General features: G+C 35.0%; 1 protein-coding gene across 1 annotated transcript in view; it reads left to right on the forward strand.

Moving 5' to 3' along the window:
* Positions 1 to 1,933: 1,933 nt before the first annotated feature.
* The window catches only part of LOC120636156 (Krueppel-like factor luna), a 116,880-nt gene continuing 92,747 nt past the window's right edge, over positions 1,934 to 26,066 (forward strand). Inside the window, exon 1 of the mRNA XM_039907488.1 lies at positions 1,934 to 2,086. Within this exon, the coding sequence (XP_039763422.1) occupies positions 1,985 to 2,086 (102 nt within the window). The 5' untranslated portion in view covers positions 1,934 to 1,984. The remainder of the gene's footprint in view (positions 2,087 to 26,066) is intronic.

The raw sequence follows: 26,066 nt of genomic DNA on the forward strand, positions 1-26,066 counted from the left end.
TCGTCATTGCTATCAAATTGATGGTGCGTTACTCTAAGCCAAACCCCGACGAGAAGCGCACTACTAAATTTACTTTCCTTATTATTATAGATCTCAAAATACTACCTAAATGAAATTTAGCGTGAAAATAATATTTTTAAATTATAATAAGAACTACTATATCACATACCTACACGTTAGCTAATTTTAACTAAAATATTTTTAAAATTATGCGATTATAACTCTCCTACCAAAAATAAAACTAATTCAAATCTAAAACATTGAGGCATAGTACCTACCTGGAGTTGTCGGGCACGGTATCTGCTAGCTCTAAAATCCCTCGTTGACTCGATATTATCTTCTGCTATTTTTTAATGCTCTTATCCCTAGCCTTAGGTTCCATGGAATGTATACCAAAAGGCAAAAATAAATCAACTTAGTATCCAACAGTTCACATTTGTGACTCTTGGCCTGCAGGGCACTAGTAGCGCCCACCATTGAGATGGTTACCTGATTGTGTTAATGTATCAACACACGTGGCACCGCAAATCTTCATGGGACGAACATCGACCCATCAGGTCTCTTGCCATCGCTCCACGCCAAACTAATATGTTATAGTGACAGCTGTCACGTTAGCATTAGCAAGAGATTTTCGGTACAAAATTAAATTTTTTATCACAAAAAGTTTACCAATCTTCATTGGTCAGTTTTTAAGTTCTAAGATATTACGCCGGACTCAAAACGAACCAGTTCAAGTTAATTAACCGTAGGGTAGCTATACAAGTATGTAGTAATAAATTTAACCCCGTGCGAGCATTTATATACTAAAACAAATACTATACGTGATGGAGACAAATATATAATTTAACGAGCCAAATAATAAAATGTTATCACGCATTTGAGATAATAGGCTTTTGTTTGTGTTGAAGTTAATTACGATTCAGGCATTATCGTATACACATTATATCTATGTTATTTAATAATTTTGACTAATGAAAAGATTATGTAATTTAATGTAGAGTTTTGTTTCAGATTTTGTATTAATTCCTAGTAGCATGGAATAATTAATTCGATCCCAATCAATATCTGGGAGGTTCTAAATTCGATTCGTTTAATTTTTGCCTAATGTTTTTTTTAATCAACTAATTTTTTCACGGCTTTTCGACCCGTGTTAACTATATTTCGTAACATCATAAAGCTTACTACAATATGGAATGTGTTATAAAGGCTAATTTACAAGTGTTATTTAGCATTTATTATCTTACTTTAAATGTCTTTAATACCTTTGACAACTATTTTTATATTAAATAATATGTTCAACTTATTACTAAGTCAGCTCACCTGGGTTTTATACTTATTACTCCGCATAGTATACTACAAAAATCAAATCTATAGTTGTTATAGATAGAGGTTTTTGAAATAAAATTATTAAATTTTAATTAAATTAAATTTTTAATTAAATTAAGTTAAACAGATTTTGACATTTCTTAACCAATTGGAAATTATGTGAATTAAATATTCCATTGCCAAAGAGAGCGAATCTAACTGATACCAACAAGAAAACCAACTACCTACTACTAGTTTTCTTCTTGTGAAAAAATCTACTATATACAATAGAAGATCTTTTTATTTCTTACTAATTATATTTCGTTGTACCGAAGTAGGAAAGTCATTCCTAGCAATCTAGTTTAAAGCTAGTTTTTCACATATTTTGACCGTTACTGTTGTCTGCTAACAGAATATTTATTCTTGCGTTCCGACAGTATTTGTTTAAGCTATAAAATGATAATAATTGGTTGAGGCCATATCCTGTAAGGATACGAAAGAGAGTTATCGTATCCTCTATTCGTTAGTAGTCTACGTTTGAGGATCCTCGCGGGGGAGGAGACGGGTGGGGTGCTGAGCGCGTTCCGTAGTACGCGGACAAATCAGTCGTGCGCGTTCTGTTGGCGTCGGATCACGTGTGTTGTGCTCAAAAGTTCGATCGCCGTCACATGTAAACGCGATGGATGTTCTTCCTAGCGGTAACCTCTTCCGCGAGCTGCAAGATGTCACAGACACCGGTTATTTTGAATGGAAGTTATCACTTGAAGATTACTGGCAACAGGTAAGTGGTGCTGCGCGATGACTTAAACCCCTGTGGCATGCTATGCAAGCAAGCGAGTTGGCGCATTATTGTTTAACAATTTCGAATCTTCACTGTGGGGTAGCGTCGCGCTTGCGTGGGCTCTCGCGGTCGATTTTCAACGGATCTTCAAACTAAACCAGAAGATCGTCTTTTTGAAATATAACACGCTGGGATTAGATGAAAACTTTTTAACTTCCGATTCAATTGCGCTGAAGGTTGTCGCTGTGGGATGTACATCGAAGCGCGATTCACAAGTTCTGAATGTGCTTACGCCATAACTAAAAATATCCTAGTTGTATATTTAAGAGGTTTGGCTATACGATTTATTGGGGTAACCGACTTTTGGTACATTAAAATCCTATTTATATTTTTTTCATGAATTTCATGACGTCTTGTTGATTATTTGATTAGTTTAAAATTTATGAAAAGTTTTAAACTTGTGGGTAAGCAAGTTGACAGTTGGTCATTTCGGGGATCCAACCAAAATTAGGTTTGTATCCGGATATGGAAGGGGATATTTCACAGAATTCTACTTAGGTATAGTAAGTATCAATTAGTTTTGACAAATTGCTTGCTTCGACTCGGCGCGGCGTTTCGTGTGTCATGGACTATCGGCCGTTATGACGTCATGACAAATCCAACATGGCGGACCTGATAAGCATAAATATACCTAAGTATGAAACCTGTATTGGAGTTCATCATCAATGGAAGGCGTTATTATGTAGTTAGGTAAATTAACGGAAATAGTCTCGGTACTGGTTGTTAAAGTAGGTATAATTTGTAGTAAATATGGGGATAGGTATACGAAAAATTCGAAACGACAGCACCCGGGGCGGGAATGACTTGGGTCAAATGCCTTTTTTAAAAAAGAATAAGTATATTTTTAGATGTCAGTCAACATGCCAACCTTTTTGGCATGCTGACTGAAAGCGCTCCTATGTGTTTTATCCTTAATCGATACGTGCCGATTAATTTTTACCGCACCTAGGTATTTATTTAGGTTCAACGCTGATATTGTCAATTATTAAAAAACTTTTTTTTTAAATTCCATCTGCTGGTAAGTGGTGGTGCAGTCTTAAGATGGTAACGGGCTAACCTGTTAGGCATATGGCATTTATAATAAACCAATAAGCCTCAGTTTCTACGCGATATCTTACCGGAACGTTAATCGCTTAGCGGCAGTGGTATCTAGCCTCGACCGAAGCCTCCCACTAGATTAAAACTTATATGGGGAGCAGTGATAGCCCAGTGGTTAACACTTCAGCCTTCCTTTGTTTGTTCCGGGGACATTTGTTCCGTACATTTCGTCACTTGCTTTAACAGTGAATTTTTGTGAGGAAACCTAGGTAGGTACATGCCTGCGAGCAATGGGATGTGAAGTCTCCGAATGCAAAGAATCGGCACTTTGTTAGGTGCTGAATTACGGCTTTTACCCTTCACATTCTGAGAAAAAATCCGTTCCCGCCCTTCAGTTGGCCAGTAATGATAAGAACGATGTTAATGATATATTAAATCATTTATTTCTCTCCGTATTCATTCTCTTCTATTCTCTTCTCGAGCGGGTGAAGATCATTATCTACACCCATGTACACCCAACAATAGAATATCATCATAGTAAATAAAAGCTGTATTTGACAGTTTGACAGTTCAAAAATAGGAGTGCTCCGATCGTCACCAAACTAGGTATACAGGTATATACTATAATTTAATAATGACTGATAACATCGTGAGGACATCTAAAGGCCTGAGAGTTCTCCATAATGTTCTCAAATCCGCACTGGGCCAGCATGATGTTCTATGACATACACCGTTGATTTTTTAAAGGACAATGTGAGATGGTGCTAACAAAAAAAAAATACCAACCGGCTAAGTTTGTTGTGGGCTTCTTCTTAGACCAGGGCGCGTTTGGAACCCTCGTAGCTTTAGTTTTAAGTTGACGAATTTATTTATCGCCAAAAACTCACTCCTATGTCATATTTTACATATAATGTACGCATCAAAAGTGCCATCTATGTGCCTATTTGAATAAACAAATATTTGAATTTGACTTTGACTTTGATTCTGAGAGGAGACCCATGCCCCAGTAGGCTGGTACTAGGTAGCCGGTGATGATGATGATAATTTATATTATGCTTTTGCCCGCGGCTTCGCTCACGTTAAGTTCAATTTTTGATTTGGTAAATTTTAACTACAAAGTTTTAAAAAAAAGTCTTGCTGCTAATATAAAAATATGAGGGTTAGAGCTGTACTTTGATAGGTCTCCTTTGCCTTTTATATTCAAAGATAAGTTATTGTGTAGATAAAATCATGATCAGTATCATAATAGCTACCTATAATAGTAATAATTTTTAACATACAGCCGTTGGGCATTATGCCTACCAATCAAATATACCCAGCATTTATTAAGAGATGCGATTTTCCCTCTTCAAGACCTGCAACGTTATGCAACTTTTGGACTGAATTTGTGCAGTCGATTTTATAGGCATTTTGGATGGAGGTATGCAGTATGCACTTTTCTGATAACATAAAAATTCCGTAGACATTCGGCAGTGTGAGTAGGTACGTATCTCACAACAAGCTTGGAACAGGCGTAAAGCTAGCGCTCATTGCGTCCAAACGTCACTTATGCGTCAAATAAAAAAAAAAATTACGTTTGACAGCAAAGATTACAAGATTTACGCCTGTTGCAACGGCGTACGTAATCACCCTGCGGGTTAGGTATCCAAAGTCCCCATAAAATGGCGTCTGAAAGCGCATCTAATTATTTTTCAACTCAAAAGGAATTTTCGTGGGTTTATCTTCAAAGTTTTAAATTTAATGTCTAATACCTATTACAATAAAAAAATTCGAAAGTTATTATGAAATTTCAAAATTTACAATAATATCATACAAACCGACAGGCAGTTCATAAAGATAACGTCCTTTTCAACACCTGATTGTTTTTAAAAATTTAAATCAAATCCTATTAAAAATACGTATTTTATTGCTTACCAAAAGCGTGTTGTATAAAACCAATAGGTTTTAAACAACACGCTTCCCGAAAACATCGCATCTTATAGTTAAGAAGGTTAATTAATATCATGTTAATATTCCTGACACATATTTTAAAACGAAGTTAAATCTCTGTTATAGTTCTCAACACTTGTGATATAGTACATAGCGTGTATTCTTACCGGCATGTCATTGAACTATTGAATTGGCTTGTAACAAATGAGCTAATCGGGGGGATGAGATATATCGTATCGAGCAGCGAGCAAACGCAGACATTATGAGGACATCCTTTATAGACCCACAAATACACTTAAGTTTACAAGATCAAGTAGAAGTTAATGATGTTATAAGTTCTGATTTGGTTGCCAGTTGGGCATGATCTAATGTGATAAAGAATTGTGGTTAATCTTCAGAAAATTGTGAATACCTTGCAGAAAAATCAAATACCCATCTCGATGGTGGGTCATGTCTACGATTGTTCTCATATAGTATCGTCTCGCACGTTAGTTTCACGATTTCAAAAACGGCAGTAGTACCACAAAAGACATCCATAAGCTGTGGAGGTTATACAGGAAGCTAATCGACAACTTTGCACACACATACACCCAAACACACACACACGTACACACACACACACACAAGCGCACACAAACACACACGCGCAACCATACACACCCACCCACACACCCACCCACCCACACACACACACACACCCATACACAGCCGCCCACCCACCCACGGACATGAATAGGCTGCGGATGATGATTATCGGCATTCGTGTATATAAGATTCATCCAAAGCTTTTCGCACATATCGACGGAAATGACAATGTCATGCTACCATTACAGTTGGTTGCTCCGAGGGCTAAAAACCTGTTTTAATTTACCGGGTAATCGATTGGATTGATTTATTAGCAACCGAAGTAATTAAAAAGTTAACCGGTTTATGATGCAAGAATCAAAAATAAAAGTGTTGTGCCATTGTGGTAAAAAAAACTAACACCTTTTAATTGATCGAAACCGTATTAGCTTCTTTTACTCTATTTATCCGGTTAAATCGACAGAATTCAAACCTTAACCTAAATAACGTCGATCATCGTAACTAGTTTGAATTTTTTACCGGTTTCCAAGCCCTGTAGGTACTCCGTTTTGAAAAACCGCTTTAAAAGTGAAACCTTTGAAACAGAAAGCCTGTATTCAATACAGGGACGTTGATATGCTTAGGAGGAATTTGATGATTCGAAGTAAGAAAATATACACAATACAACGGGCCCTTCGAGGCATGGATAAAGATAAAGATTAAAGCCAGAATCGATCACCCATTCTTATAACGATTTGGGTCAATGTTGCTCATGCAATCGACTGATAAAGTCAAAGACAAGCCAACCAGCACTTTTTCCAATTCAGTGAGTTAAATTTTTCGATGATGTTCTTTTGTTTATCACTATTTGAACTTCTGTCTCTATATATTTGAAAAGTATTAAAATTAATTTGTAAACAAAAAAAAACAATATATGTTAAGGCACATATCAGTTTTGCAGATATCACTATCAATTAATGATAAAGATAAAAATCGTGATGTAACCTGTTTATTTTCAAGACAAAATGTGTTATTTAGGTTCACCTAAACTCAGCCTTATTTGTTCTCTTCAAACTAACTTGTTGTTGTAACAAATAAATAAAATAAAAGTGATATTTGCTTATATCGTCTTCGAAAGGCACAGAAGTCCGTTACTGAGTTAAGATAATTTTTTTATTAAAATACCGCAAAACTCAAGTTTAAACTTTATTTACTAAAACATATTTATTACACACATTATAATCTAATTAAATCACGCACCGACATAAAAATGTTCAGACAGACTTTAAGGTTGCGGTTTCTTTTTGACTGGCATAAAAATAATTAAGGAAAGATTAATTACGTTAAAAATTGTTTTGACGTCGCGTAATTAATTGACCATCTCTTACAATACAGTTATTGATACATTTCTTAATGAGGAAGTTGTTTAGAGCCAGCTCCACTCTTATCTCCCGCACTAAAGAAAATGATTGTTGTCTATATTAGAAAAGATCTGCCGAGCTCCTTGCCTACTTCTTGGCAGAGTCTGCCTTCCGAACACAAACAAAGTAGTACTTACTAAAAAAACTAACAAAGTGTTAGTTACTGCAACAGACAGGCTCATGTTTCCATAGATAGCTCTTATTAAGTAGATTGAAATAAATAAGTTTTGTTTTGTTAATTATTACGAAGTCAGTTTGAGAGATGAAAAAAGTTTATGAAGTAAAGGTTGTCATCTATTTTAGAATCTCAATGACATATGTAACGGATATTAAAAGTGCTCTTCCAATATATAAAGTATGATCTAATATATACCTACTTCAATAAATTCCTATCTTGAAATGAAATTTACAATATAATTGAACCATTCCAATACTTTTCTTCTCTGGAACGTAGAGAAAACTTGGCAAATAACTGTGCATTTCTAGGTTATACTACGTGCCTAAGTGTAAAAGTTGGTAGATGATTGCTATTAAAATTAATTAAAGTTATAATTAAAATGAACTATTTATTTACTTTTTTTTTTGGAGGCCAAAAATTTGGATTTGAAAAACAGACAATAGTAGTAGTAGTAATCACCCTCAGATGGAGGTCCTATAAATAATCAGGGCCTCCTATAAATAATAAATAGTTACATGTTAATTGTCATACCTGTCTACATTGATACGCAACGAAAGCAATGTGTGACTGATGGCGAGAGCCTTAAATATATTTCCAAACCAAACAAAGTACGCATATTCGAATAAAAGTAATTTAAATATTGTAAGGTAAGACTTCGACTTCTCTTTTGGCGGGCCGAGTTCGGATCGCAGCTCGCACCTCGAACTTTTCTAAGTTACGTGCGTTTCGAGAAATTTAAATATCATTTGCTTCAACGGTGAAAGAAAACAGCGTGAGGAAACCTGCATGCCTGAGAGTTCTCCATAATGTTCTCAAAGACGCGGATTGGTGGACTCCACAATACCAAATCGCACTGGGCTAGCGTGGTGGACTACGGTCCTAACCACTCCTTGTGGGAAGACAGCCGTGCCTACAAACTTTCATCCTGCGCATAACAAGGCTGAAATTTTTTAAAAGTATAAAACGTACTTCTTCATATTTATCCTATAAGCTATAAAATACTCGTGGATGTAACTTGTGAAATATTTTAAACAATTAAGAATTTTCTTACAACTTTCATTCCCTTTTTCACCCAAGTAGTGTTTTCAAAAACTGTAAAACACTTTTTTCTCGTTATTAGCTAAAGGCCCAAATACAGTTTTATGGATATAACTTAAGAAATGCCGGACGTTCATACGAACTTTCTTCCTCTCTTCTCACGTCTCGAGATTGCAAATGCTTCAAATATTTACGTTTTCTCGTTGAGCCGATTTGCCTTGATACTTTCAAGATAAAGGTGTTATGATTAAAAACTAAGTACCGAGGTACGTTTATTTTAAAATAACGTTATATGTCATATGTCTGAAAAACTATAGCCGCGTTAATATTATGTTATTACCTGGAAACTCATATGCACGACACGTTATTAACATATTAAATGAAAATTCTGCGCGAGCGTAGTAGCCGCTGAAGAAATTAACAGGTATTTGAAGCTAGTTGAAAATTCGCCAAAATTTTGAAATAAGGATCACTAAAATGGACCAGTAACCTCCGAGATGTTTTGCAAGTACCGTTTTACTCTATAAGTATATTAAAAAAACATCTTCTAAAGATGCTTGTTTTTATTCATACTTAACGTTGAGGTATTTTTTTTATTTTAGATGAAATAAAGGGTTCCAGCGGGATTATTGATAAACGAATCAAACGCGAACCATGTCTCGTGCTACAGCTAGTCAAAAGTACTTACGTGTGCAAAATTTTCAATTCCTATTCCTGTCCCTAGCTTTCAGCGTAATGTTTAAATTATGTACCTTTTTTATTATGCATTGAACTCATTAAAATTTTAATTAAAACAGTTCTTGTTTGACGGAACCCCCCCTTATTAGCCGTAGTGGTTTGCGGTCACAGACGCCTTTGTATTAGCATTTCCCAGGAACACATTACACCGGGGGTGAGTAGGTACCACTATGTATAATTATTACCAGTCAGTCGTCGGACATGAGAATGGTAACCCTTAGTTAAATCAGACAAGTTGTAATACAAATATATTTGTCATGATTTTTAGGAAGCGGTTATAGCCCAGTGGGTAGAACTTCAACTTCACTCTAATCATTCAAGTTATAGACGTTTAAGCCAATTTAAATATCAGTTGCTTCAACGGTGAAGGAAAACATCGTGAGGAAACCTGCATGCCTGAGAGTTCTCCATAATGTTCTCAAAGACGCGGATAGGTGGACTCCACAATACCAAATCGCACTGGGCTAGCGTGGTGGACTACGGTCTTAAACAATCCTTGTGAGAAGACACCCACGAACTTTCATCTTGCGCTAAACAAGGTTGAAATTTTTGAAAAGTATAAAACTTACTTCTTCATATTTATCCGAAAGCTATAAAATACTTGTGGATGTAACTTGTGAAATATCTTAAACAATTAAGAATTCTCAAATGTGCGTGGAGTCATCGCACAGGGCCAGCCTAGTGGACTACGGCCTTAACCCCATCTTAAGGCCGCTAATATGCCGGTTTTAACTATGATGATGATGATGATGTTGACCGCCCTGGTGCAGTGGCGTGAGGGCTATAGTCTAATGATAGGGACTGGATTGGATCACCGGGAATCATAGTTTGAAAATTTATTGATAGAATTTTCTCGGGTCCGGCGGGATGACGCCGTGTCAAAGCCGTTTAGAGGTATGGGTACCATTTTGCCATACTCCTGAACTACTTAGCTCGATATCATCTTTGATTGCATCATCAATTGGCAGGTGGCAATGCAGTCTAGGACTAACATGTAGTGGATGAAACAAATAAGTCAGGTGTTTTAGTTAGGTATAAGAACGTTATACTAAATAGAACGTTATACTTTTGCGAACAGTGCGTGTTGCCAGTGCCACTTACGGATTAGAGACATGGTCGCTAACTATCGAGCTCATAAGAAGGCTCAGAGTCACTCAGCGGGCGATGGAGAAAGCTACGAGTATGTTAGGAGTATCTCTACGTGATCACCACGTCTGTTATGTGTGGCCCAACCTAGAAAAAAAGTGGCAGCTCAGCATTGTGCTGCATGCATTTTTCATTAGTGTTCAATACAATCATCCGAGCTTATGAGAGAAGTTTAACTTATTCCGCATATGCTGTCACTTGTTATGTTATTATTGAACAGTTTATTAAGTTATCTCTACAATACTACTAAAATGACTCAGAAATACATCTGAATATTTACAATTAGATTAGTGTATTATGTGACTAAGAAACTACAGTAGGTACATTCCTACAAGATAGCCCATGTCGTATTACGTTAATTCGTATCAATTAATAGGTAGGTTAGGATATGAGTCAAATTGTCTTTAATTCAATCACAGTAAGGAGTTTATTCTTTCGCCATTCGTTATTTCTAAGTAACAATCAATCCAATGCAAAACACAAAATATATCAAGTAGTACGCTACCTAGCGTCATATGACCCACCTTCAAGGTAGAACGCAGACACTACTGATTTATCAGAGGTCTTATAGAATTTTATATAGCCTTACGTTCGTTCTACGAAAAATGAGCCTTAATGGAAACTGTATAGCAGAGCCCATTAGTGTTTTTATGTTAATATAAAGTCCTTTAACTAATTTTATTAAGGACATAAAATTTCATAGATTTGTGTTTTTATAACATTCCAAACAAACCTCGACGAGTTGAAGATATATGAAAGTTTAAAATAGGTTTCCACCTAAGGTTGAAGGTTATCAGCAGGTGTTAGTGATAATTTATTTCCTAAACAAATAACTCTCATAAGTTATCTCAATAAGAGATATTATGCTAACCGGGGTTTTATTATTGTATGGATGCTGCTGATATTGAAACTTATACGTCTCGTATACAAGCGATATCGTATATGCCTAGTACTTATCGTATTTTAAGAGCAATACATTTAAAGAAGTCAAAATAATGCGAGTATGTTTCTGTGTTTTGTGTCGCTGGTATCGCGAAAGTATTAAAATTATCAGCTATACGCATGTTTGAGTGAAGAAAGTTTAGACTTGATTTATATTCGATCTAATCGCACGAATATTTTTGATTGACGATTAGTAGAAGGTTTAAGTTTCCCTTTTATTAAAGATGGCTGTATCTACTAACTTTATCCTTCGATCTGAAGTTTTTGATTATCTGGTTAGTTATTTAGGTAAATATTTGGGAAGTTGGTATGCGATATGCACGCTTGCAAAGTTAGAGTTGTTTTAGAGAATCGGAACACTAACAATTAGGAAGAGTAAACCTTATGCGACCCTGTTTGTAAGGTAATGTAACTGTGCGACTTATATAATTTTTGCAGGCCATTTGTTTTGCTACGGTGCTTTTAATGATACCTATAGTTTCTAGCGCTCCGCGAAAACAGGAGTTTCATATCTGTAGGATATGAAATCTGCAGTTTAAGCTTCTTTATAGTTGTTCGATTACGGTTAGGTGTTAGACATAGTATTAAGCTAAAAGTTAAAATAAAAATAAAAAATAACTTAACTAAATTCAGGTGTAGTTTTGTCGGCGAGAACTTATTTAACGAACACATTTAATTTCCTTACCAGTTACTTAATTTTCAAAAGAACCTTACACGTATAAACTTATGGGTAGAGAACACAGGTCTTAAAAAAACATATTACATATACGAGTCAACATAACGGCCAAAACATAAAATCAGCTGATTGTATTATATGTTACTATACATGATACACATATCTAAGTATAAGTGTTATCAATGTGTAGAATTTGCGATAACCAGATAACGTTATACATTCATTTTGATTCAGAGTATTGGAGGTGATAAGCATTTCGTATACATATAAAATGATATTTAGTAAAGTGGTAGATATCTATAGGTTTATACTTTATAATATAAAGTATGGACCTATATCTACCGCTGTACACAGCTAGTATTATATAAAGTTAAATTTACAATTTTGAAGAAGCAATATTAGTTCTGCACCTGTACAGGTACATATTTCTGTTAGGTACATATGTTATTTGGGTCGACAAATAATGTTGATAAATAACGTCTCCTATTAAATCGATAGATATAAGTAGAGACACATCTCTAGTGGAAAAATAATATCAGTTTACCACAACAACACGTTGAATACAAAAGCTAGCATGTTCCCCATTAGTTCCAGCGAGTAAGTAGTAACCATAAAAGGGATGTCAATTTCTGACGTTCGTTTTCTCTCACCTTGTAAACCATATATAAATATCATTTAGAAATTCCTGTATTGTGACTGCTCTTGAATTCATCATCCGCAGCCTATTAACGTCTCACTGCTGAGAACAGTTCTCACCTCTCATAAGAGAGACGGTTCTAGAGCATACAGCCACCCCGCTGCTCCAATGCTATTACTGGGACGGCTTTACGTGCTCTCCGAGGTTCGAGGTCCGCAATGGAGCAATAAATTATATAATTTTTAGCCCGACCCGGTATTTGACAGGACTTCGTGATCCGTGTTTGAACTTATGTAGAGTTATGTTATTAGTTATTACTTATGTTTGTTGCTCTGGAATTAAAAATACCTATCTTAAGAGTCTTTCCTTTACTAAAATCTCAACCGATGTTAACTGATGTTGCAGTCTAGACCTTAAGACTGCGTCATTGTTAGCCCGCTATACATTAGACTCTAAGGTGTAGCGGGCTAACAATGATGACTATACCAAACCTTTTATTAATATTTTCATTATCTCCTTAACTTTGCATCCAAATTACATGCTGTGAAAGGTACAAAAGATTGTATTAAAAGTAAAATTCTTTTTTTTTTTGTTATGAATAATTTAATTAAATTAATTAATTACGAGTATCTATCAATAATAATGACCAATAAAAATGACCTTTAAATTTTATTTTCCATATAAAATGCTTTGTTGTGGCATATGGTTCAAAAGACTTTCTTGGATCAACTAAATACCAATATTTTTATAATAGGTACGCTTACCATTACATAAAATACTTTTACGATGTTTTGTAAATCTACATTCTAATATGTACGCAATAAACCAACACGTTAACACACGCACGCCGAAATCCCAAAGTTGTTTGCCACACTTTTTACTTGTTTTTTACCTGCACTTTTCCAATTTTAACTTGGAATTGGACGCAAACTCTCCTCGGTTTTATGAAGTTATATATATTCCATTCAAGTTCTGCCACTGCATATGACAGGTTTTTAATTGAAATATATAAAAGGCTGCTGTGGGCCCGTCTTCGCTGTGACAACTTGCGGTGAAAACGTTTTTCATTAAAAAAAACTTTCAAGCATTGCGGTTTTCACGGGTGTTTTTATTCTAATTGGGGAATTATTCAGTCATTGGATATGGAAAATTATATCCGTCAACATAATAACTTCCTTAACTGCGGCGGTGATGTCGCAGTCTGTAATTGTGTGGTAGGTAGGTATTGGAATCGATTACATTGGTAACTGTACCCTCTTATCCAATATAATACCTATATATAATCGGAATAGGCTCTTACGATTAAGGATACGCTAAATCGATCTAGCTAGGTTTCATTTTTAGAAAACATCGTTTCATCGATTTCAGGCAATGAAATACTGCTACAACAGCATTTTATATAGGTACTACGACAATGCACACTTGCCATCTAGCCCCAAAGTAAGCGTAGCTTGTGTTATGGGTACTGAGATGGCTGATGAATATTTCCATGAATAATATACATATAAACACCTAGACACTGAAAAACATACATGCTCATCACACAAACATTTTCTAGTTGTGGGAATCGAACCCACGGCCTTGGAATCAGAAAGCAGGGTCGCTGCAAACTGTGCCAATCGGCCGTCCAAAAAACAAAAGCATTTGAAATACGAAAGTTTATTCCGCTACCATCTACGAGGTTATAATAGCTCAGGTGGGAAATCGGGCGGTCCCGGAAGACCCCGGTTCGAGTCCAGATAATTTTTCTTTGTTTTACTAGGGATTTTTTTTATTTACCAGAAGAAAAGGAAACTACTGAACGAAGCACGGTTATCAAAGTACTTCATCTTTAAAATGCGTGCGAGTCATCTCACGCATTTTAAAGAAGAAGTACATTTGACTAACCGACTAAGAACAGTAAAGTTCCCGATATCGTTTTGTTTTTCGATTTTTCCATATGGCTGTATTTAACTTCACGCGGAAAAGCGTTCATACGAATCGTTTTTATTCGTGTAAATAACAAATGGTTGCGGTTTCCACATCTGAATTTTATATATTGCAAAACCAAATACGCTTAAGTTCATCGGCTTTAATATTAACACGTTCGATAAATGTAATCTGCGTATGTTATTTTTGCAGTAAAAACATGGTGCGAGTAGTTTTATGAAAAAATATGCGCACGAAAGTTCTGGTAATCTAAAATCTGTTGGCAGATTTAATTGAGAAGCGCTATCCTTTCCTATCCTTCTCTGTTACATTTATAAATGTAATCGGATATTTTAGGATTTCAGAGTGGGTTGATTATATTATTGACATCGAGTCTTAGTCTACTAAGACTCGATGTCAATAATACAATCAATTTGAACTGCAAAAAACGTGAACGTAGCCGGTAACAATGTCGGCGATTAAAGTATCACTATTCGGGACACAGCTTCCCGTAGGTATATCTACATATTGTGTTTATGAACGCTAGAAGTTAGAATATGACTTATTACAAAACTTATTATTTAGTACTAGCGTACCCAGCCCGCTTCGCCGGGCTAGATTTTGCTTTATTTTATTTAAACAATAAACTTACATCGTTAAATTTTTATTTTCAGTCTCATAATATATTAAATCATTTATTTCTCTCCGTATTCATTCTCTTCTATTCTCTTCTCGAGCGGGTGAAGATCATTATCTACAGCCATGTACACCCAACAATACAATATCATCATAGTAAATAAAAGCAAATACATGACAGTTTGACAATTCAAAAATAGGAGTGCCATGATCGTCACCAAACTTTACAGGATTACTCGCCAAGTCAATCCGGAGATTCCCTGAAAGTTTCATTGAAATCGGTCCAGCCGTTTCGGAGCCTATACGGAACATACCCACATACTTTCTCTTTTATATATAAAATTAGATATAAAATAACTTATGGTATATCTAATATCCGAATACCTCGTTGGTTTATTACACACACAACAAATTTTAGGGATTTTGTTTTCTCTATTTAATTCTCAGTATCAGCCCGTAGTTTAGAAATTGGCCCTGTCAACCTACGTGCCTCGGTTATTGTAACTTGCTGAAGTTCTAACAGTAGTCATTAAAGCCCACCAAACCCGAATGGGTCAGCGTGGTTTCTTTTATAAGAAAGGAGACCAGTGACCAGCTGTGGGACGTTAATAGGCTGTGGATGATATGTATATAATGGATATAATTTAACTTAGTTTTGTGTTAAATCTCATATTTCCAGCACAACAACCACCACATTTTATCCATAATATTGAATAAAAATCGAATCAGTAACAAAGATTAAAGTTATTTATTGTCTGTAACCATGAATCACCAGAGATGCACAATGAGTCAAGTGTTATTTATAAAAATAACTTTATTAATGAATAGCACAAAGATAATTGTTATTTGTATATATATGTATAAAGGTTCGATTATAAGTCCCATGTATTATGTAATCCAAAGTCAAAAAGTAGCAGTCAGATTCCTTAATCGCTGTTTTAAATATAAAATATTGCACTCAATAGGTAGTTCAACTTATTTATTCGTGTAATAAGGTTCACTATGTACAGCTTATATTTAAGTAGTTTGCTTAACGCCTCACTGCGCTTGTTTAGAATGATTCACCATGTATAGTAAGTATACTATAATGATTCACCTTTACAACTGTTTACGATGCCATAATGATTGCCTATATTCATTACCATGCAAACGTGATGATGTTGTTGTGAACTTAAAGTAGATGCGTCTGCAAATGGAGGTATGTGGGCTATTTTTTTTACTCGTCTACAAGTAAGCCCTTGAGTAGAACAGGGTAAGTTAGGTAAAGTAGGGAAGAGTGGTAACTAGCCACGGACATAGCCTCCCACCAGACAAGACCAAGAAAATTCAGAAAAAAAACTCTTTAAGTAAAAATTCTAAAAACACATTTTGATAAAAGAGTAGATATGTGTAAAGAAACACGACTGTTTTATCCATTCAGCCGCTATCCTATTAATATTTATTGATGCTTTCATCCAATGCCAATCTTCAAAGAACACTTACGAAAAATGCTACAAAGGTTTTATAGAATGACCAACGTATCGCATGAGTTTATCTATCTCCGAAGACATACATGAGGTCTTCGCATAATGTATACAGTACCACCTTGGAGGCAATGAACTCATGAAGAAAAAAAAAACAAGAAAAGATCCAAAGATATCATTGTATTTTTAATTTTGTTGTATACTTTTGGAACATACATATGTAATGTTTATGAATTGCTATTAATTGTAACTTAAGATTGTTACCTGACTTTTACTTCAGCTTGATTATTAAGAACGCTAGACGGTCCTAATTTGCTACAAAAGTTCTCTGTTTAATACTTCAATATGATAAACTCAACTGCAAATCTGCAACTTATGTATCAAAAGTTTTCCAGCAATATTCCGAACGTTGGCTAAACTTAACTCCAAGGAAATGCATTCAGCAAAATTTGTATGAAATACAGAGAGTAATCACATTTAATTTTGTGTTTATGCGACTTTTGTTGTATTAGTCTGGGTTCTTTAGTAGATTAAAACGATTTAGTTAGATTTATTGTTGCTTAGTTGTATTAGTATTTAACTTTGTTGTGAATAAGTGAATGAAGCTAGTCTTACAAATGTTGCGCTTATGCGGAGCAAATAACTTTATAAGAACAAAACAAGAGTAAACTTGATATTCAAATGTATATCAAATTGCATAAGCTATTTGCCATTTAATTCTTAAAAAAATATATTACCAAACGAATCCGTTTATTTTAAAAACTTTATATGGTGTGTATCTATAGGTACTATACTTATCTTATAATATTTCTGAATAGTTGTTGTGAATAGCTATATAGCTAGTATACAACACAACAACTACGAGGTAACTATATAGTTATCTCCTGTTTCACGCGGTTTCACCACCGTTTAACTATGGGCCGTAATAGTATAGATGAGTACTGCGTTCAGTAAAACATACACTCTACTGAAATTCGAATGTATAGTTATCCCTTCCGTTTCGAATTTACCATTGAGAATAAAGTAGTTAGGTGGTACGTAAAATCTTTGAGTCTGATTCATAACAACAAGGAAAACTGAACGTCAATTATACTAATTTTAGTCATGACATAGTGATTCATACTGTTATAATAACATTAAAGCACTTTAGGTAATATTATTCTTATAATGGCATTTTGAAAGAAAATATAAAGCGACTTCATTGTACGTAATGCAATATAATATGAATCTTTAAAGTATGTGTGTTATATGGTGTCTGCCCGTTATTTTGATTTAAATTAAACTTCATAACCGATTTTTAACCTCCGACGCCTAAAATGTCCGTTTGTATGAGTGTGTGTGTGTGTGTGTTTTTTGGTTGAAACTTGAATCAGTTGAGTGTGTTTACTGAAAATCGTTTGAAATGGCCGCTGCAACAAAACGGCGGGTTACATATTTTTTCACCACTCCCTCAATATGGTTATCAAATGAGAGGGCATGACTAGAACAATAATGTACAAATTTTTAAATTTATATGTATATTATAATGAAATTGAAATGAAAGAGTTTTAAGGTAACCAACCAACAAACTACCACCAAAGGCTCGCGATTTGATTAGTCTTTATAAAAAATTAGTTACCTCCCTGGCTGCTCCACAGCTGTATTATTTTTTGTTATTTTTTTTCTTTTTTAATCCTTCCATATATCACGGAGTTATGCCCGAAGTTACAAAGACAAAATAATATTTATACATCCGTATTCAACGTAACCTATGTCTGTTTGTAGTCGCCACCTTTTTGAAAGTCAGGCAAGAAACTCCAGAAAAAAAAAGTGGTGAATTTTTATATCTCACTCTATGTTTATATGTATGCTGCGTGTGCCATTCATTAATCATTTTTATTATGGTTATACCTGCTGAACCTAGCAAAACATACTATTTGATACAGAGATTCGAGGAGATATACACACAACCAAAGTATAACTATGTACAGCGTTCGGTTATATTTGTTTAAATAAAGGATGTATGTGTAAATATGATAAATAGGTTCAATACGCTAGCCACTACGATAAAATCATTTTCCTTTATAGGCTGACAATTGATATTTGAGGTGTTCGAGAAAATAGGGGTGGTGTCGTTTATGTAAATTATAATGTCAATAGAACCAATTAAGTTACGTAAAATTAGAAAATTAATTTACTTCTAAAACTATTCGATACGATACGTATCAAGTGATTGCTTTGTTTTTAATGAGACTAAACAAACGATTTCTAAATATATTAACGTTGAAGTTAGACATAATTGTTTGTATCAAATGCTTGAGGCGATAATTTAATTTATGAGCTCATTTTACCTGAGTACCTTCACTATTTTCTTCTAAATACTTGTTCTGGCTGACTGATTGACGTATCAAAGCACAGCCTAAAGCACTTTTACCTACTTTGAATTTATAATTTAGGTTCTTTTAAGGGCCCAACCATCCGTTATAAAAATATTTTACGAGAATCCTTATGATGGTAAAGTGGGGTCTAAAAGGTTGTACGTAAAGTACTATGTTTCAAGTTGTGATTAGTAATTTATCATTGAAGTAATATTTTTTGAAATATAATATCCTCGGGTGGGAGGCTTCAGAATTGGCTAGTTACCACCATACAGACAAAGACGTGTCTTACTTAGCAACCAATGAATTTGATTTTCGGCATTAGAAATATAAAGATAGTTGATAGTTGAAAGTAACGAAGGCAACTATTTATCCTGGGAAAACAGACTCTTCCCACGGGATTTGTAAAAAACGGTAATAAACGCAGACTGTCTCACCTAATGAGTGAATATTCTGTATTCTACATTTTGCTGTTAACCATACTCATCGCCGCTACTAGTCCAGATTTTTTACGAATCCGCTATCGGGGTGTGCTTCCTGACCTCTTGCGTCGCCCTGCTGTGAAAATATTTTTTTCATTGGAAAATTTTGGGAGTTTTCCGAAATTTTCCGAGTTTCCAAATTGTTACTTACCAAATTTACACAGTAGTGTGTGCTTCTCAACACCCTGCACGACACGCGCACGCGAATATCGTATTTTTTCGACGGTTGAAAGATAGTTTCTAACCGTGGCTTCCCAGCCCTACTAAACTACCATACATTTAGTGTTACAATGTTCTACATTTTGCTTTTAACCATACTTATCGCCGCTCCTAGTCCAGATTTTTTACGGGTCTGCTATCTGGGTATCCTGCCTGGCCTGACTGAAAGAGAACGTAATAATAAACCTCCATCCATTCGTCTTTATATACTTTCGCATTTAATTAGTAGGATTGTTGATTGATATTGATAGTTGAGGATTTTTTTTTTTTATAATTTAATTTTCTATAGTAAACAGGCCTCTGACAAGATTTCACCGATTTCACGATTTCACTCAAGTTAACTCTTAGACCTCACTTCGTTTGGTCAATTATATATACTTAAACCCTAAGAATAACTATAACGAAACACGTAGGTAATTGCTATTAATTGGTATTTAAAAAGCGCTATCTGTTGAAAAAAATTCAATTGTTACGAATTTAATTCTACTAAACTTTTAAATTCGTTTATTGCCTTTATGATGCTTTTAAAAAATTCAAATTTCAAGTAGGCCTAATATAACCACTTGAAACGTCACGCTTTCATGTGTACACACTACTACCAAGCTGTGCGCCAAATTTAAACTTTCTAGGTTATCTGGAAGCAAGTTAGCTTTTAATTATGAAATATGTCAGTCAATAGAAAAAATGCAGATTTTTAGATCTCAATTACCGTTTGAGCTGCAATTATGCAATTTGCAGTTCTAGTTAATCTAAGGGGCTTAAACCAAATTGCATGATTCATGTTAAATAGAATTTTGAGTTATTTAGAGGGCAAAAGTGGCTCTAAATGGGCGCGTGTCTTGATTGTTACTCCCAAAAAAAGTTTTTACGGAATCTGTAGTCAATTTTCATCGTGAATTTATGAAAATTTGCGTTTTAAAAATCCACGCTTATATTTGAAATGCGTTAGAGGTTTTAATTCAGATTGTAACGGCACTCCGATCAATATCAATTTTTTTGAATGATTTGCTGTCAGACGTCAGTGTCCGTGAACACAAATATTCACTCACGAATTGGGAATGTATTTTCGTTACTTTTCCAGTGAAAAATTCAACATGTTCGTGCTCAGTGTCCAAAATGCAATGAAATAGACGAAATATCTTATATTAAGTAAAGATATCATCATCATATCAATCTATTACGGGCCCACTACAGGGCACGGGTCTCCTCCCACAATGTGAAGGGGTTAAGGTTGTAGTCCACCACGCTGGCCTAGTGCGGATTGGTGGACTCCACGCATCTTTGAGAACATTATGTAGAACTCTTAGGCATGCAGGTTTCCTCACGATGTTTTCCTTTACGGTTGAAGCAAGTGATATTTTAATTACTTAAAACACATAAGTTAGAAAAGTTAGAGGTGCGTGCTGGGATTCGAACTCGGCCCCCCGTAAGTGAAGACGAAGTCCTAACCGCTAGATTATTGCTTCTAGGCTATCACCGTTTTATTATGCGTATAGATAACAATTATTTGAAAACGAAACAAAATAAAACGAAATTTGCTAGATTATGAACATAAAATTTACCTACCGCATTATATCCAGTACCTACTAGTTAAGATGAAAATATCAATCGTGAGTTCTTTTCACATATAGTAGGTACAGCTGGAAAATGTGTTCATTACACAGGAATTCTGATTTTGCTTCGCTCGTATGATATTAAATTAAAACTGTCAGGGACTTAATAATGCATTGCCTGTACACATATCCGTGCCGCTTTATTCACTGAATTACTAACAATCGAGTTAAGGGACCCCACCCACTGATTAAGTTAAGTATCTGCCCCCGGCTTTTAAACTGAATAAGCCCGTATTGGTATTCATTTAGTTAGATCCGTTGGTGGTTTATAGCTGTATTTTATACAGATAACATTTTTGAATGAATACATTAGTTCTTCCACGAATTGTATCTAACCTTAAGGATCGTTATGTAACTTCAAATATCCCCCAGTAAAGGTTTATTTATAGACAGTTTAACTCTGGTATAATTGCGAAGCATTGCTTGTATATTAAGCTAAATTTTTTGTTATTATGCTAGAAGCGTTTGTAAGGTTACTTGAATTTTCGTCACAGATAAATGCCATTCTAAGCTAGATTATCAATACGAGATAATATGCAAATCAATAAAATGAATCCTTTTGATAAAAACAGTAATGGATTTGGAGTATTTATATTTGATAAGAAGGTGCTGGCACGTTTAAAGTTGGAAGGACTGGCGACTAAAGCGACGCGGGGAAAAAAGAAGAAAGGATAACGTGAAAAAAGTGACATCGGGCGTTTGGGATGATTTGGCGAGATTTTAAAAAGGAAAAAGGAAAAAAGGGAAACTAATATATTAGTAAAAGAGTCATTATTTTAAGACTCTAAATTGGAAGTATATTGTTTGCGTAATTGACAAATTATATGATAGTGTATTCTTAAATTGGTTTTTATTTGGACTGGAATATTTTTACACATTAAAAATTAGCAAGTTTGAATCATTCTCAAAACGTTTATAAAGTAAAATTTGTATACATTTTTTTAACATAACGCGGGTGAAATATGGGGCACAGCTTTTATATTGATAAATTTGGTTTTGTACAGTACCTAAAGTAGTTCTTTTATAAAGGTTAAGAAAACCAAAATTGCGGTAACTGAAGTACCTAAATTATTCACAAAACTTGTTATAAACTGCATCGCGAATCAAGAGTACTCTAAAACGCTATAATGCCCGGCATCCAAATACCCAGAGAATAATAAATGTTTCATCGTACTCCCCTGTCCGTAGATTATAGTTTTAGAACATCCATCTCTGTGGACCGTAAAAGTGACGTCGGGATATAGCTCACTGACGCAATGTAACTCCACATGGCCCGCATATTCTCCGTCTCTAGACATTAAATTACGGTAGTCCGATGCATCTCGTATGGCAAGTCCGTATGATCGGTCACCAATTATGAAATCCTTATAACGTTGCCAGTTATTCACCACTCGATCTACTACTCGCAATCGTATTTCTCGATGCCTTTCCTGTGTTCCGAATAAGCAGTACGACACAGATCTAAAGAGACAGTTCCCGTCACCACGTATGGATATAAGATGTCGAGACATTTTCTATTTTCATGTTCCGCCCTTTTTCTTTCTTGCAGTTTATTCGATTATATATTTCGATTCTATTCGATAAATATATATCTCGATAACTTGCAGTTTATTTCTCGATATCGACTCATCGATAAAGGTAAATCCCTACTGATGTCAAAATTTCATGTACTGCAATCTAACTGCAATTCCCCGATAAAGTCAATATATTTCACTTGTCTGTCCAGTATAGCCTGTAAAATAAAATTCTTGTAAGACAGGTATCATTTCAGTTTACTTTTATACTTTGCGCTTGTAAATAGATTAGTGGAAATTACATCTAATTTTATTGTGTCAATAGGAAAACTTATTATGAACGTAATATAAAATAAATACTGTGATTTGATAGCTGTCATAAACAGATATGTCTCTTTTTTGTTTGTAATCAAATAAGGGCCCATATAGACATTTCCGGGTCAGAGAAATCCGAGCGTCATTGGAACCGTGAATTTCATTAGGAAAAAGCCGTCGGTTCTACCTATCTTAGGGAAATCGGCGTTAGTCTTCTCAAATTTGCTCTGGATCTAAGAGCATAAGCATTTAAAAAAATATATAAATGGACAAGCGCTTGACTGCAATCACACCCGATGCAGATATATTCATTTATTCTTGATTTGAACTACTCGTTATACTAATAAGTATATATAATATGTGTAAGGGTAATATAAATTTGGAAGAAGAGTGCATGTCCAAGGATTAACGTCATGCTTTTTAGGTACCGGAACATTGAAGACGCGGGTATTCAATTATGTGCAAACTAGTTCGTAAAATTGTGTGCAAATTATTTTTCTAGTCCTAGGAACACTGACGCGGCCGTGACTTCGATGAGTCTGGATGGACCACAAGGAGTAGGTACCTTACTTGATAAGATAAGTCTTTAACATAATTTGATTACAAAGGGATGGATCGAAAAGATCAGCGCATACAAACCGACTGACAGAGATGCTCTCTGTTGAGCTTGAGGCCCTTTTTGATGCTCATTCACATCCATTTTACGCAATAGAATATATGTATCTTTTGATGCCATAGGCAACTTTTTTGATAGCAAGCGATAAGTATCGTTACGATTACTCCATTACAAGTTTACCTGGTGGTAATTAATGATGATGCATCTTAGATGGTAGCGGGCCTATAACTCCTAATCGATTTCTGCGCGACATCTAACCTAGAAATCTAAATCGCTCAGCGACATGTCTGTGTCGGTAGGGTGGTAACTAGCCACAACCGAAGTCTGCAAACACGACAAAATTTAGAATAATATGAGTGAAATATATTATTGGAATAATATGATAAGTAGGCAGTAGCGTGCAGAGAGGATATGCGCAGGGTACGCAGATGATATAAAATGAAGAAAATCTCCAGTACGAGTTATAACAAACTTAAGGGAAGGCATTGTACGAGTTACAAAAAGCCTACCCTTAAGTATTTATAAATCGATTTGGAGATTTTCTTCATTTTATATCATCTACATACCCCGTGTATACCCCTTTATGCACGCCACTGTAAGTAGGTGCCACACCTCACCTGAAAATTCAATAACCCTATTCGGTCTTGCTGCTACAGCTTATAGAGGTAACAAATATTTACCTTTGCCGGAACGGTACCCATTTGCTTTTTCGTGACGTGTTCGAGACAGTCTGCGATGATATTATGAAATTATCAGCTGTTCTCATGTGCTTAGAAACATGAACTGAACGACCGTGATTATGTAACTGATGTATTGAATCATACGTCGAAAATGATTCATGCTTCAATTTGTTAACACAATTACTCAAGATCAGTATTTGTATTAACTTATATTACGAGTAGGTATTACTGCACGTAGCATTCAGCGATAGCTATTGTCTCCCCGGGGAAAGGGTAAAACTTTATCTTCTCCCACAGCTTTATCAACTCTCAGAGCATTGGCGCACCAGTTGGAATAATATGCGAATAATACAAATGTGTAATTATAAATGGGGGTAAACTTCTATTCCATGTTCCCATGCTTTAGCAGGTGGACAGGGATATAATTTTTATCTCCTGCCCGCTAGCTAGCCCTGCTGTGAGTATAATGCTACGAGTAATTCAGAAATTCATCAAATGGGCCTATCACAGGCATCTATGAAGCATTCATACATTTATTTACATGACTGCTCAAAACAGAAGTGTAAAGTTTACAGAGTTTATGTAGGCACGTGATCACGTAAAAAGTCTTAATGAGCTTATTAGAGATAGACTTACAGCAGATTAGTCAGTCAGTTCGGTTGTCAGGAAAATAGGACTTAATATAAAAAGCTTGGGTCCTACATGGGAAAGAGACAAAAGATGGTAGAAATAAGTAACCTTGCTGTTTTATTTCTCATTAAAGAAAAATATCGCATTTATAAAATGGCGCTGTTTTAAAATTATAATATTTGAGTATTTAGTCCTATTTTCAATTTATTACTTGTTTTCTTCTATTTTTAGATATTATAAACGAATAGAACATGGACAGTCGAAGCTGTCTGAGTCCCTTAAGGGAGGGATAAACCCCAGCTGGGACCAGATAAAACTTTAAAGATGCTTAGATTTCTAAAGCTCTTTAATTGCTCTTATTGAATAAATCGCTTTGGATTACAAACTTAGAATATTTAAAGTTTAATGCATGATCTATTATATTAGGCTATAATAGCCCTCAATAAGATTGGTTAAGGATTTCAAAATGAAAAAAAAAATAGGAAACCGCCATTTTTCTCCGGTTCAGATACAACTGAAATTGTATATTACTTAAGTTGCTATCATTGATTTTTTAAAGATGTCTACCTAGTCTTTATACATTTGGTGTGTTTTGCCCACTTAGGTTAGCGAACGTGGGGATGGACTTCAATAATACTCATTTTTACTTATTACAAGTGTTCTATATTCAAGCAGAGATTCCTTCTTTTTTAATTTAATGAATCAGGTTAACTCGTTTCGGGACCAGTTTTAATTTACCGGTTATTGTTTTAGTTTAACCGGGTAATTGATTGCACGATATGCAAGAAGTTGATACCTTATATAACTTGAGTAATTTTATTTTTATTTTCTAACAATTAATAATTAATGCTTCAATGTTGTTTGATATTTGGCGCTTATTTCTCTTTTGTTCTGCTAAACTTAGAAGGTTCTATAAACCGCTTTTTATTTAACGCATTATATGCCGAAATTATTACCGAACCGAAATGAGTATGTAATTCTTGCGGTTTCCAAGCCCTAACTTGAATGCCATAGAGAATCAGGACTTGATTCAGCCATAATCAAGCATCATGTTCTACACATATGGTAACGAGAAGGGTGTGCATATCTGCGTAATTTTCGAAACAGCGGAGCGGAAGCGGTGACACGGTAGAGCCGTCATAGTTAACTGTGTCAACGTTGCCTGACATTACACCTGTCT

The sequence above is a fragment of the Pararge aegeria genome, chromosome Z (assembly GCF_905163445.1).
Source record: "Pararge aegeria chromosome Z, ilParAegt1.1, whole genome shotgun sequence".
Classification (NCBI taxonomy): Eukaryota; Metazoa; Arthropoda; class Insecta; order Lepidoptera; family Nymphalidae; genus Pararge; species Pararge aegeria.